The sequence below is a fragment of the Panthera tigris genome, chromosome B2 (genome assembly GCF_018350195.1).
Source record: "Panthera tigris isolate Pti1 chromosome B2, P.tigris_Pti1_mat1.1, whole genome shotgun sequence".
Lineage (NCBI taxonomy): Eukaryota > Metazoa > Chordata > Mammalia > Carnivora > Felidae > Panthera > Panthera tigris.
The window spans coordinates 3147765-3160783 of NC_056664.1; the positions used below are offsets into that span (position 1 = coordinate 3147765).

At 52.8% G+C, this 13019-nt stretch overlaps 1 protein-coding gene across 1 annotated transcript; it reads right to left on the reverse strand.

Annotated features, from left to right (window-relative positions):
* Positions 1-3082: 3082 nt before the first annotated feature.
* Positions 3083-12722, reverse strand: LOC122238474. Its single transcript, XM_042985397.1, has 7 exons — positions 12608-12722; positions 12034-12150; positions 9981-10059; positions 8892-9035; positions 5080-5263; positions 4890-4955; positions 3083-4576 (listed from the first exon to the last, which is right to left on the reverse strand). The coding sequence occupies exons 1-7, from the start codon at positions 12720-12722 to the stop codon at positions 4550-4552; spliced, it is 732 nt and encodes a 243-aa protein (XP_042841331.1). The 3' UTR covers positions 3083-4549.
* Between the last annotated feature and the right edge of the window lie 297 nt (positions 12723-13019).

The window sequence follows — 13019 nt, forward strand, 5'->3', positions numbered from 1 at the left end:
GACCGTGCCCACGATGCCCCCGGCAGGCAGGGCGACGCGCCAGCCAGAAATCAGCCTCAGGTTTCCTCCGGATGGAGTCTGGTGATCAGGTAGCTCTTTCAAGGGGCACCTGACAACTTCCCAGCCTGGCCTTGAGAATGGAGAGCTCTGACAACAGGGTAGCACAGAAAAGGAGTTCTAGGCTCTTCTGCAGGTGAGGTTTGGGGGAGGGGGCGCTGCAGATTTTCACAAGTGAAAAAAAAAATCCATGCAGTCTTTTTGGCTTATTTATATAAATGCCAGTGACCTACACTGGGATTTGGGCCCCTCCTTGACTGAAGACGCCAGACGGTGAAAAACAGAATTCAGGAAATAATGTAGCCATTTAAATCTCAGGACCTTTTTCTGTCGTAACTTGACACGTCTATAAAGGAACGTCACCTTGGTATTCCTCAATTTCTCGAGACTTCTGTCACGTAGGACTTAGGTCGTCCCATTGGGGAGAGATAAGACTGCCCAGGAGGACTGGACCCCGGTCACAGGGTAAGCTCTGGCTGGAATCTGAGCCGCTCAGATTCCAAGGAAATGAAGCCTCTGCATCTGGGAAGGGTCCTCATTTCAGAGGAGATCCCCAAATGGGAAACCCCGCGTCTGTCTGCAAGGAGAGGACTCCTGTCCCTGTACCACCGATTCCTAAATGAACAGGATTTATGTGGAAATGCGTCCTGAACCCTGAAAGATCCCACTTTGTTCCCTTGATCCCTTCAGAGATGCTGTCAGGTCAGATGCGGAGCCCCGGGACTATGCGGTCACTGCCTAACCTCATCCTCTTCCATGCCTCCCCCTGTGCCGGCCCGCCAGCTCCCCAGACTGTGCGCTAACCACTCCCGGTATGCCAGGCCCCGACCGGGGATGAGCAGGGAGACCCCGAAAGTTACCGTGACCTTGGTTTCTGTATCTTTTTGAGTAGCCCACAAAACCGTATCTCCTAGTTGTCCCGGAACACCTCCCGTCCCCAGGCGGGCAGACTACCAGCCGCTGCTCAGACGCGTCCGTCTCCTCGCCCACCGTGGTGCCCGGTGTCCTTCGCCTGACGTGTCCCCTAGCCACGGGCTCTCCTTTTTTCCCTCCTCACTCCTATTTGAAGAACCGAGAAAGGAAGTTACTTTAAGCGGTATGTCTTTTCTCCCCTAATTTTGTTATTTATACGCCACAGACGCCTACCATAACGCAGCTACGGATTTACGTAACGTGCCGGATCCCAGTGTGTTGGACTAGACGGCGGGGTACAACTAAAATCTAAAGGGGAGACTTGGAAGTTACAAGTTACAGCTTTTTAAAAAACTTTAAAAGAAGTTACAGCTTTTTCCTTGAAATTATGATCAGCCCAGAAAAATAGAGCGGTTCAGTTTACATCAGAGGTGTAGCCACGACCATTGACAAGGATCTCCGCAGTAACGCAGAAAACAATACTTTGGGAGGCAAGGAATTCTCTATTATTTCTAAAAAATTCTATGACCTTCATATGTAGTTCCTAAGGGTGTTTCAGTGTCCACGACTGTCCAGTCCCCATATAGAGACCCAGCATTTTTCCCAAGGTCCTAGATCGGCAATTCCTAGTCTGTCGCCAGATTATAAAGGGCCACCTCACTGGGTTTTGTCCAATACCTTGGTGAGGGAAGCAGGAAAGGGGGAAATATCACATCACCTAGTTGGTCTTAAACATTTGGGTCTTCATTAAAAGTAATTCATCCACAGCCAGTGCCTAAGATTTACCTGGCCTTACCTTACAGTAGTGGGGCTTCAGACGTGGACCAAACCGAATCTGCTTTCACAGAACTCACATTTATTCTAAATAAACGTGTAAAATGCCAGGGCGCCTGGGTGACTCGGTCGATTGAGCGTCCAACTTCTGCTCAGGTCATGATCTCACGGCTTGTGAGTTCAAGCCCCGCATCGGGCTCTGTGCTGACAGCTCAGCCTGGAGCCTGCTTCGGATTCTGTCTCCCTCTCTCTCTACCCCCCCCGCTGGTTCTCTCTCTCAAATATAAATAAACATGAAAAAATTTTTTAAATGTGTAAAATGCTGAGCGATGGTATTTTAAATAACACTAAAATAGCACAGATGGCTTGTGGGAAACCCCACCTGGGGGCTGCCCTGCCGATGCAAATCAGATGGCCGGAAACACCTTTCTCAGGAGAGGGTCCGTTTCCAAACAGAGACTGAAGGAATGAACTAAGTAGATACCTGGGAGGAGAACTTTCCAGGCAGAGGGTGTGGCCTGGAAGCATTTGGCTGAGACAGAAGCATTTGGCTGTTCTAGGAACACCCGCTGGAGCTCGGTGAGTGGTAGGAGAGGTCAGACGGCTGGAAAACATTCACGGCTGGAAAACATTCACGCGGGGCCTGCCTGGCCTTGGGACGATTTGGCATTTTATTCAGAATGAGACGGTAAGTCACTGGAGGCTACTGAGCAGGGGAGGGACGTGATTTTGGTTATGTTTTAAAATGGTCACTGTGGCACCTGGGTGGCTCAGCCGGTTAAAAGTCCAACTTCAGCTCAGGTCATGATCTCACGGTTCGTGGGTTCAGACCCCGTGTCGGGGTCTGTGCTGACAGCTCAGAGCCTAGAACCTGCCTGGATTCTGTGTCTCCCTCTCTCTCTGCCCCTCCCCTGTTCATGCTCTCTCAAAATAAATAAACATTAAAAAAATTAAAAATGAATAAATAAAAGGGTCACTTGCTGTGATGTAGGGAAGAGACTGCGGGGTTGAAAGTACCAGAAGAGTCGAGCGGGACACTACTCCAAGAAGTCCAGCTAAGGGCTGATGGCAACTTGGACAAAACCGTAGCAGTGAGTGGTAGGAAGCGGTTGAGGCCGTATTTTGAAAACAGACCGGTTTGCTGACGGTGTGGACGTGGAAGCATGAGGGAAAGAAACCAGAACGGCTCTCAGGGCTTTGGCTCGTGTAACCCGAAGAAAGAAGCTGCGGTGTTCTGAGCCGGAGGTCGCCAGAGAGGGCGCGGGTTCACACGAGGGGTGACGAATCAGAATTCAGTTTTGGAACTTGTTTAAACATGGTAAACCGCCCCCCCCCCACACACACACACACAAAATACAAGAGCGTACAAAGAACACATCTGTACAGCCAGCAGCCCCTCGACCCCCTTCCAGTCACAACCTCGCTCTTCCCCAAAGGTAGCCACCGTCCTGCGTTCTAATACCATAGAGAAGTTTCACCGGTTTTTGCTCTTTGCTCCTACAAACTCGCAAAGTGGGAGGCTTCCGTGACTAGCTTTTTAAACTCAGACCGTGCGTGTGAGGCTCGCAGCTGCAAGGAGCTGTGCACGTAGCACCGTCTCTCCGTCCTACCACAGACGCATCGTTCCGACCGCTTCCAGCGCGAGGCAATTCCGAATAATGCCACTAGTGACATTCGTACGTGTCTTCTGTGCACGTGTACCCATCTGTTTGAACACCTAGGAGTGAAATTATGGCGTCATGGGGGGGGACACGCGTTCAACTTCAGTAGACACCGCCAAACCACTCGCCAAAGCGGAACAATCTCCCCTCCGCCACGCAGTAAGTTTCTGTTGCTCTGCATCTTTGCCAGCATTTGCATTTGTGTGTTTAATTTTAGCGATCGGGGCCAAGTGTTGCTTCGGATCCTTTAGACATCCGGGTGTAGACTTCCAGTAGGCTGCCGGGGAGGCAAGTCAGGAGCACGAAGGAGAGAAGTGCACTCTCTCCACGGCCTACGGTGTACATTTAAGATCGTGGGACTGGACGGGCTGGCTTAGGAGGAGAGCAGAGAGAAGAGTTCCGAGGACGGGGCCCTTAGGAATCAGAAAGGCGAGACCCATGCGGAAGGCAGGCAGCAGGTGAGGCGGGATAGTGAAGGAGCGCAGTACACGGAAGCCACACGCAAACTGTCTCAAGGCGAAGACGGCCGCCTGGGTCTCCCTCGAGGCTGATCTAAGATGAAGGCTGAGCACGTCAGGTTCGGCAGTAACGAGATCAGCGTTGCTCTTAAGAGCAGCTCTGGCAGACTAAAACCTGATTGGACAGGGGTTCGCAGACTAGGAAGGAAACGGTTGGAGAAAGCCAAGTCTGGGCACTTGAGTCTTGCTACGATGCGAAGAGAAAATCGGGGTAGTTGCCGGAAGAGGGTACCGAGTGGATGAGATCTCCCGGGACGTTGGAACGCTGCCGAGGCCGAACCAGTGATGATCTGGAGAGGAGTCGCGACGCGACGAAGCCCTGAAGGGAGGGGGAGCGGGCTGACCTCAAGGCAGGAGGGAACACGGGGTCCTTGGCCGTGGCTGCCGGCAGGCTGGTGGAGGCACCATGTGGAAGCGCTCCCCCGACCGCTCCCGCCGCTTCGTCGAATTGGGTCCTCGGCTGAGCCTGAGCAGTGCGTGAAGTAAGGAGAGGCCTAAGGAAAGGAGGGCAGGAGAGGGGGGACTGACCTCACTGAGGAAAGGCGGGGCTGGAGGGCAACGGACAGTCCCTTTGAGGAATCTGGCCGTGAACGTCAAATGAGACCAGTCACCATCCCGGAGTTTCCTTTAGCCGCGGTCTGCTGTTCTGTTCCGCTGCAGGGGGGCAGGGATGGAATAAGCCAGAAACCGGATTTAACCGGGAGTTTTCTAGGAGAGTCTGACCCAACAGAAGGTTAAGAAAACAAGGGAGGTCGTGAGAGACAGCTTATAATAATGGCTCGTGGAATTTAAGTGGGGAATGGAGAGAGGGAAGCAAAGATAAATCCATAGGTCTCACTGTCTGAGGTTTTGTTGGGGTTGAAAAAATTAAAGTGACAGTACTAGAGGGAGGAAGCTGAAAGGGTAGGAAGGAGATGGCAGTCAGGCCGCGGCTGCTCGAAATGGGGTTTCCGAGGAGTGTACTCACTGGTAAGGACACAAGGTCCAGAGTGTGACCGTGGGTGCAGATGTCGGAGGAGGAAGGGAAAACGGGCTGCGGGAGGAGAGGAGGGCCGGGCGTTAGATGGGTGGCCTGCACGTGCATTAAAAGCCCCAAGGAGAACGGTCCCGGGAAGAGCGAGGCAGGTGCCGTATCCTCTGGCGGATGAGGGAGTGACCTGGGGTCGGCGGAGGACCTTAAGGAGAGGTTGTGGGTGGCTGACTCCCTTGCTTCGATGGCAGGTGTCCTGGTGGAGCTGGGGATTCCAGGGAAGAGGCAGAAATGACGGCCTGTAACAGGCGACGAGGACCAAGCAGGACACGTACCGCACCTCCGGGCCGGTAAGTCTGCGTGCGTGAGAGCTGCATGGGAAGGAGAGCAAGGAGGAGAAGGAAAAAGCGCCAGAATTATCCGAAGACTTGTTTTCAGAGTCTGACGCATTTTCTTGTCAAGTCTCTCACTGTGACAAATGCAAATGAGAAAGCAGATTGGATCATTTGGAAACCTGTTTTTTAATGATTGTTTGTTTTGAGAGCGAGCGAGCTGGGGAGGGGCAGGGAGAGAGAGTCCAAGCAGGTTCTGCGCTGTCGGGGCAGAGCGTGATGTGGGGCTCGATCTCACGGTTGGTGAGATCATGCCCGGAGCCAAAATCAAGAGTCTAATGCTTAACTGACTGAGCCACCCAGGCACCCTGACAATTTGGGAACATTTTGAATCGAGACTAACTAGTGACCACAGAGCCTCACAGTGCACAAGCCCCTGGGCGCAGCACCCCAGACCGTAGGCACTCAGTATGCATAACCGAGTGACTGGCTGAAAGTGAAGCCGGGGAGGAGAGGGGTCCGTACTCATCTTCACGACCCTATGTTCACGTTTTGGAGGAAAAATAACCACGGCCCAAGCCCCCAGGTCAATTACAGCGTCCAGGCGGAGAGAAGAGGAGGGGGAACGGAAGAAAACAGGGGCACAGGGCCCATGACAGAATGGGCTGGGAGCTGGGGGGACTTGGAGAGGCAGAGTGACGACGTGGGGCGATCCGCAGGTCCCACAACCTTCTGAATCACACAACCAATGCCCTCCGCACAAATTTCACATTTCTCCCACACCTTCGTTTTCTGATAGCAATGCTTTCCTCTACAGATCTGACTGCCAGGAGAGAACGCGATGTTCGCGCTCATTACAGAGTCCGGTCCTCACCACAGCTGCACTTTTGTTAATACGTTAGCGTCCTGTTTTATACGAGTCTCAAATGAGCGATCTGACTTGCGATGGTCAATGTGAGTATGTTCTGGTGCACCTGGGCTCAGACGCTTGGGACCAGGCCCTGGACAATGATGGCGGCGATAATAATCACCATTTATTAAAAAGCATCATGCCAGGCCACTTAACATGCATTATCCCATTTTTTAAAACTACAGGCCTAGAAGGTCTGCGTTGCTACACCTGCTTTTACAGATGATAAAACAAATTTAAACAGTAAAGTAACTTTTCTGTCAAGTATATAGAAAGTGGTGGAATGAGCATTCAAATTCTGTCCTGGCTTGGTTCCAAGTCCGTATTTTTCCACCTCGTTGTGAAGCCTAAGAGTAAGTCACCAAAAGTGATGCTACCCTCTGGGTGTTGAGTTGACCGGGTCCCCTCCAGTGGCAAGAGTACATAGTGGCGCCCCTCTTGCCATCTCTGTCACAGCTTTATGCACTCAGAGTTCCAGCTCTGGCATTTTCCTTGTCAGGGGACGCCTGGGGAGGCTCGGTGGGTTAAACGTCTGCCTCCTGATCACCTGGCTCAGGTCATCATCTCACGGTTCGTGAGTTCGAGCCCCATATCGGGTTCTGTGCTGACGGTGCGGAGCCTGCCTGGGATTCTCTCTCTCCTTCCCTCTCTCTCAAAATAAACTTTAAAAAAAAGTTCCCCCCCAAAACACAAGCTAAATCTCTAAAAAAAAAAAAAAAAAAAAAGACAATAACAACTTTTGATGAAGCTCCTTGTCAAAAGCTTTTGAAAACATAAACCACAGGGGCTCTGGGGGGCTCAGTCATTTATGCGTCTGACTCTTGATTTCGGGTCAGGTCATGATCTCCTGGTTTTGTAGCTCGAACCCCGTGTCAGGTTCTGTGTAGATCCTGCTTGGGATTTTTTCTCTCCCTCTCTCTCCTTCTGCCTCTCCCATGCTCGCACTCTCTCTCTCTAAATAATTTAAAAAAAAAAAAAAGGAAATGTAAATCACGTCATCATCATCATCGAGGCAAACTTCTTCACTGGATCAGTGTCCCAGAGGACTGCCAATGTACCTTCAATTAAAAGTTAATAAACAAATGATCAGTACTGTCTTTTTTTTTTTTTTTTTATGTTTTACTTATTCTTGAGAGAGAGCATGAGCGAGGGAGGGGCAGAGAGAGCGAGCGGGACACAGAATCCGAAGCAGGCTGCAGGCTCTGAGCTGCCAGCACAGAGCCCAATGTGGGGCTCAAACCCACAAGCGGTGAGATCACGACCTGAGCCAAAGTCGGACACTCAACAGACTGAGCCACCCAGGCGCCCCACGATCAGTACTGTTTAAATGAACATGATGATCATGAAGCAATGGATAGAAGGTAGCATTACTATTTAAACCTGAAATTAAACATCCTGACCATCAATGGAACTTCTGGTTGCCAACCTCTCTGTACATCACAGAGCTACAGGATTGTTAAATGGATGCTGTTACGCTTCCTAAAACCGATTGTTAGGCACCTCAGCCACTTGTCACCACCTTTCAACAGAGCGTCCCTTCAGTGGAATCAGACCGATTCATTCAAAATCAATGTGCCATATGTGCATCAGACAGAAACCAATGCGTAACCGATTTGCTGAAAAAAATCAATTCATCCATTTTACCAAAAACGTATTTCACTATAAAGTTATAATTGCGTGAAGTAGGAAAAGAAATAGGTAATGACAAAAGTGAAAGCATTGGATACGTGAATTCTAATATTTTTTAAAGATTTTTGTAACATTTCAGCTGGGCAATTTTCACTTTTCTAGCATAAAAAATGTTCATGTTGAAAAAAATCAATTTGGGGAAATAAAGATAAGGTAGTTTCATTTCCTACCCTGTTATACAAAAAAGACTGGACTCGGTGACCCCAAAACTTGGGTACAGGATTCCTACTCTACGTGTGAGAGACACGGGTCATCTCTTTGCTGAGAGACAACGCGGGGTGGGGGGATACTTCTCCAGCTTTACACCGTGCAGCTGATTCTGAAGGTCTGGAGAAGGTCTCAATGCTGCTAGCAATCTGCTGGTGGCCAGGGTACAATCTAGGAGAGTCACTAGAGTGCCGTCTTCAGTATGAAATAAAGTACTGGCTGTGAGTGGCCAGAAAAGCAAAGTAAGAGCTACCACCTCATTTGCAACATTGACGGAATAATGGCAAAACTTTCCAGAGACCGGCAAAATGGAAAATGACACTGGAAAATGTGAAAGAACTCAAAAGGCGCCCCCGATCTCCTCACACGTAGGCTGTTCCAGTGTGTAAACTCAGTTGCCGGAAGCACGCCTGTGAGGAGCGGAGACTGCACAAGGACGGAGGGGAGAGGGGTCCGGTGGCCTCTGCTCCGTGGCCCGGATCTCCCCACGGCTGTCGCTCCTTATCCCTCATGACGGCAGCAAACATGTGTCCCAAAACACGGCCACAGCGATGTCGCTGTCAACCCCCCCCCCAAAGCCTGCTCGCCCCAACCCCCCCCCCCCCAGCTGGGTGCCCCGGTGGCTGCCGTGGGCAGGACTCGGCGGAGGGTCACAGACGTGGCTCCCTGCTCTAGGGACCCCCTCCCGGCTGCCACCACCCTGGGAACCGCAGTCCGTCCCCGCACCATCCTCTGTGACCCGCGCTGCGAGCGGGGCCAGCGCCTTCCTGGCAGACTTCGACACCCTACTCCGTCTCATCCCCCTGCGGTCCCTGCGGCCGGGCAGCCGGGCAGGACGGCGGAAACGGCACTCAGCATCACCCTGTCCTCGGCCACGGTCCTCCGTCCTGCACGCCGCTGCACATCCACTCTCGCCTCCCGCCACGTGAAAGGTCTCCCGGAAAGTTCTCGGCCCTCCACGCAGAGGCCGCCTGCGACGGGGCCTTCCGGGTTTGGATGACCGGGCTGTGACGGCAGGTGGAATGTGTGCAAAGCGCACAACCCCCGCGGGACCGCGGCTCAGTGTGGGGCCACCTCGGCCCCCCCCCCCACCCCGACCCCCCCCCCGCCGCCCCAACCCCACATAGCAGCCCCTCCCGTGCTGTTTCGGACCCCGGGGGCCTGGGTGCTCTCCCCAGGGCGCCTCGTTCTCTGGAGTGAAACCCTTTCCTCCTGCCCCGGTGCACCTGCGGGGTCCCCTGCCCCTGGGGCGACCGCACTACCCGCGTCCCGGCAGAACACGGCCGGCTCTCAGCCAGCACTCGTCACGCCTGCGCGGCAGGACTCAACCGCCCGCCTGCAGGAGTTCTGGCTGCGTGACAAGAACATTCTGGAGAACGGAGCTCCCGCCCGCGGGCTGGGAGGGAACAGGCCGCGCCGGAACCACGCACCCCCACCTGCCCCCTGCTCCTTCCTGTGTCCTAGTGTGTCCGGGCTGCGGGGCGTCGCCCGTCGTTAAAGGCTTCAGAAATCTGGCAGGACAAACTAGTGCTGAACAAACACCGACCCATTAACTTTTCCCTCTAAGCTGCAATTACCACATTTTCGTGGTGGTCAGATCTCCTTCCCGCGACGGCAGAGGGGTTCCCAGGGAAGATCGTCTGCTGCGACAAGGGAAAGGTCAGAGAACTTTCTCTCTCTGGATCTGTCCCTGTAAACAGGTGTGGAGAGGAGGGAGAGGGGGACCAGCGGGAGTGACCTCACGACGGGATGGGACCTGTGTTCCGGACACCGTCCTGGTCACACCCTCCACCTCAGACGGGCTTCCAGGTGCTTGAGGCACGGCTAGGCCCACCCCTGAACCCAGGGGACTCATCCCGGTGGGGACCGGCAAGAAAGCGTCCGTGACTCTGCCGCACGCGGCCAGACGCGAGACAAGGCCGGACAGGCGGCGTTGGCTCTTGGGCGCACCGCTCGCGGAAGAGGACGGTGACCACGCATGTGCGGGGAGAGCACTCGGCGGCAAACGACAAGAGCGGGAAACGGAGGCCTGGAGGCGGAGCCAGTTGAGGCGGCCTTTGCCAAGGCTGCAGCGGCCAGCTCACAGGTGAATGAGGCCAGTGAGAGCCGCAGGACAGGAAGCAGCAGGGCTGGGCGATCAGCTAAGTGCAGGAAGAAGGGGCAGGGGAGAGTCGGAGCCGACACCGACACCGTATGCACCGAGATGGCAGGACGGACGGTGACGGAAGGGGAGGGCGTCACCTGGCATTTGGGCGGGACAGTTCCCGCTGTGCCAGACCGCCCCGCGCACTTGAGGGTGCTTATCACAGACTCCTGCCACTAAATCCAAGGAATGCTCCCCAGTCACCGTGACCGCCAAAATGCCCTCTTAAGGGCTGGGGACACCACTTGACAGAGTAGCCAGTGTAAAAACCTGGGTTGAAGATGACGAGTTCCTTTTCAGAGATTACTCTGTGGCACAACAGAATCCTGGTCTGGAAACACGTGGGGAAATAGCTGGAAATGCAGGTCTTGACCGTGAGCAAGGCTCTGAGGGGAGACACAGACCGGAAACTCAGACTGAATGGTTTCAGCTGCACAGAAAGAGAAAAGGGGCCAGAGGAAAGATGCCAGAGACAACACTTTGGGAATGTCCACGGTCAAGAACAGAAGAGTCAAAGAAAGAGATAAAGCGAGTCAGAGCACTAGGAGGGTCAAAGCTCGGAGAGGCTGGATGAGGACACTGCCGGGCAAGATCGCGGGTATTGGAGAAGGCCGCCTCCTGAACGAGTGGGACCAGGAAGCGAACAGCTAGCAATCAGGAGCTAGTGAAACCCACAGAAAATTGAAGTTTGGGGATAGGTAAAAATAGTCACATGGCTCAGAAATCACAGAAATATAAAAAAATAGATTTAAAAATGTGTCGCTCCCACCTCTGTCCTCCACCTGTCTAGAAGTCCCTTTCAAGTAACCGCTTTGAATTTTTTTTAATATTGATTTTTGAGAGAGAGAGACAGATAGACAACACAAGTGGGGGAGGGAGAGAGAGAGGGAGACACAGAATCCAAAGCAGGCTCCGGGCTCCAAGCTGTCAGCCCAGAACCCGATGCAGGGCTCGAACTCACAAACTGAGATCATGACTTGAGCTGAAGTCGGATGCTCAGCTGACCGAGCCGCCCAGGCACCCGTCACGTAACTACTTTAATTAATTTGTGCACCCTTCCAGAGTTCTGGTGCAGATAAAAGCAAATATAAATTCATATTCTTGTTTCAATTCTTTTTTAACACAGAATGTTATCCACCTGGCTTTTTTTCATTCAAATATATATTCTGCAGATCTTTCCACATAGAGAGTATCTTCACTTTTTTTTTTATAGTATTGCATCATTCTCTTCAGAGAAACAGAACCTATAGATATAGATGATATATAGATCTAGATACAGAGAAATAGAGATTTTTTTTTTTTTTAACTGGCTCATGCAATTGTGGGAGCTGACAAGTTGAAAATCCATAAGGCAGGCCAGCAGTTTGGGATCCAGATAAGAGCTGATGTTTCTGTCTTGAGTCCAAAAATCCCAAGAGCGAGCCTGCAGGCTGGAAACTCAAGCAAGATTTCGGTGTTACAGTCGTGAGGCAGAATTCCTTCTGCTCCGGGAAATGTCAGGTTTTGTCCTAAGGCCTACAACTGATTGAGTGAGGCCCACCCACATTCTGGAGGGTTATCAACTTTACTAAATATCACATCTACAAAATGCCTTCACAGAAACATCTAGCGTTTGACCAAACGACTCAGCACCATAGCCTGGCCAAGTTCACACACCAAATGAACCATCACCAGCCGCAGCGTTTCGCCACATGGACGGCCGGGATTTATCTGACCAATTCCATGGACATTTAGGTCCTTTTCAATTTTTTGCTATTACAAACTACTCGGTGAATTACCTCGTACGTGTGTCATTTAAAACACGTGCAGATGCGTGCAACTGTCAGATGCGGCCCAACTCCCCTCGGCCGCGCTGCCTACCGGCAACATGAGACTCTTTCCCCACCGCCTTGACAAGGACTCTGCCGTCAGACCCGGGGATCTCTGCCAGTCTGACCGATGAAAAAGGTCCCTCCGTGCAGTTTTTATTCTCCTCGTCTGTGAGCAGAGAGAGTCGAATTTCAAGGGGATGGGTCAGATTTTAGGGGCCAGGGAGCCAGTGGGTGATGGTAAGTGTACGACTGAAGAAACAGCAGTCTAAGGGGACAGAAATGTGGCAACCTTAGGACAGAACTGGCTTGCTGGCTGGGGTAAGTAGCACGTGGGTTGGTGAAGATGTTTTTAAATAGAAGAGCCCCACTAGACTTGTTGAAAGTGATAACGAGATGAGTCACCGGAGAGACCGACCGAAAACTGAGGCGAGCGGGAGAGCGGAGTCACGAGGAGACACAGAGAACGACAGCTGGGACGCGTGGCGGCCGGGGCCCAGCGGTGGGTGTGGAAAGCGTGGCGGACAGCAGGCCGTGGGCGGGGAGCAGCCGGCAGGCCCCTTCTGAAGGCACAGGGGGAGGAGAACTTTCGGAACAAGAATTAAAAAGGGAAGGCTCGGAGTCACCGGTGGGCGAGGAGAAGCACACGCGGCAGATGCCCACCGCCCACAGGCCCGGGGACTCCTGCCCGCCGACACCCCCGGCTCCAGACAGAAGGCCAAGGTTTGCCCGATGATTCATCCATGTGGACGCTGAGATTCAACAAATATTTACTGAGCATTTACCCGGCGAGGCACCCTGATGTCACTCGGAATGAAATGAGACCGGGAAATGGAGCAGAAGGCTATAAGCCAGACGCCAAAGTCACGTGTGTCTGAGAGGCCAGGAGGAGACGGGGGAACGTGAAGGTGAAAGGCATGTTCTGGGAAGAGCGGAGACTTACTTTGGTCTCACAAGTACCGTGGAAAACCTGTGAGAAGATGGGTCCCAGGAAAAGAAATCACTGAGCATCACAGAGAGGACTGGAGGGGACAACTG

Excerpts from the sequence above, each read along its gene's own strand:
- LOC122238474 (XM_042985397.1), bottom strand. The coding sequence starts at position 12,722 with ATGAATCATCGGGCAAACCTTGGCCTTCTGTCTGGAGCCGGGGGTGTC. Across the intron at positions 12,151-12,607 it reads GTGCTTCTCCTCGCCCACCG|ACGAGGAGAATAAAAACTGC; the intron begins GTGACTCCGAGC and ends CTCTGCTCACAG. Across the intron at positions 4,577-4,889 it reads TGGACCTTGTGTCCTTACCA|CGGAACAGAACAGCAGACCG; the intron begins GTGAGTACACTC and ends GCCCCCCTGCAG.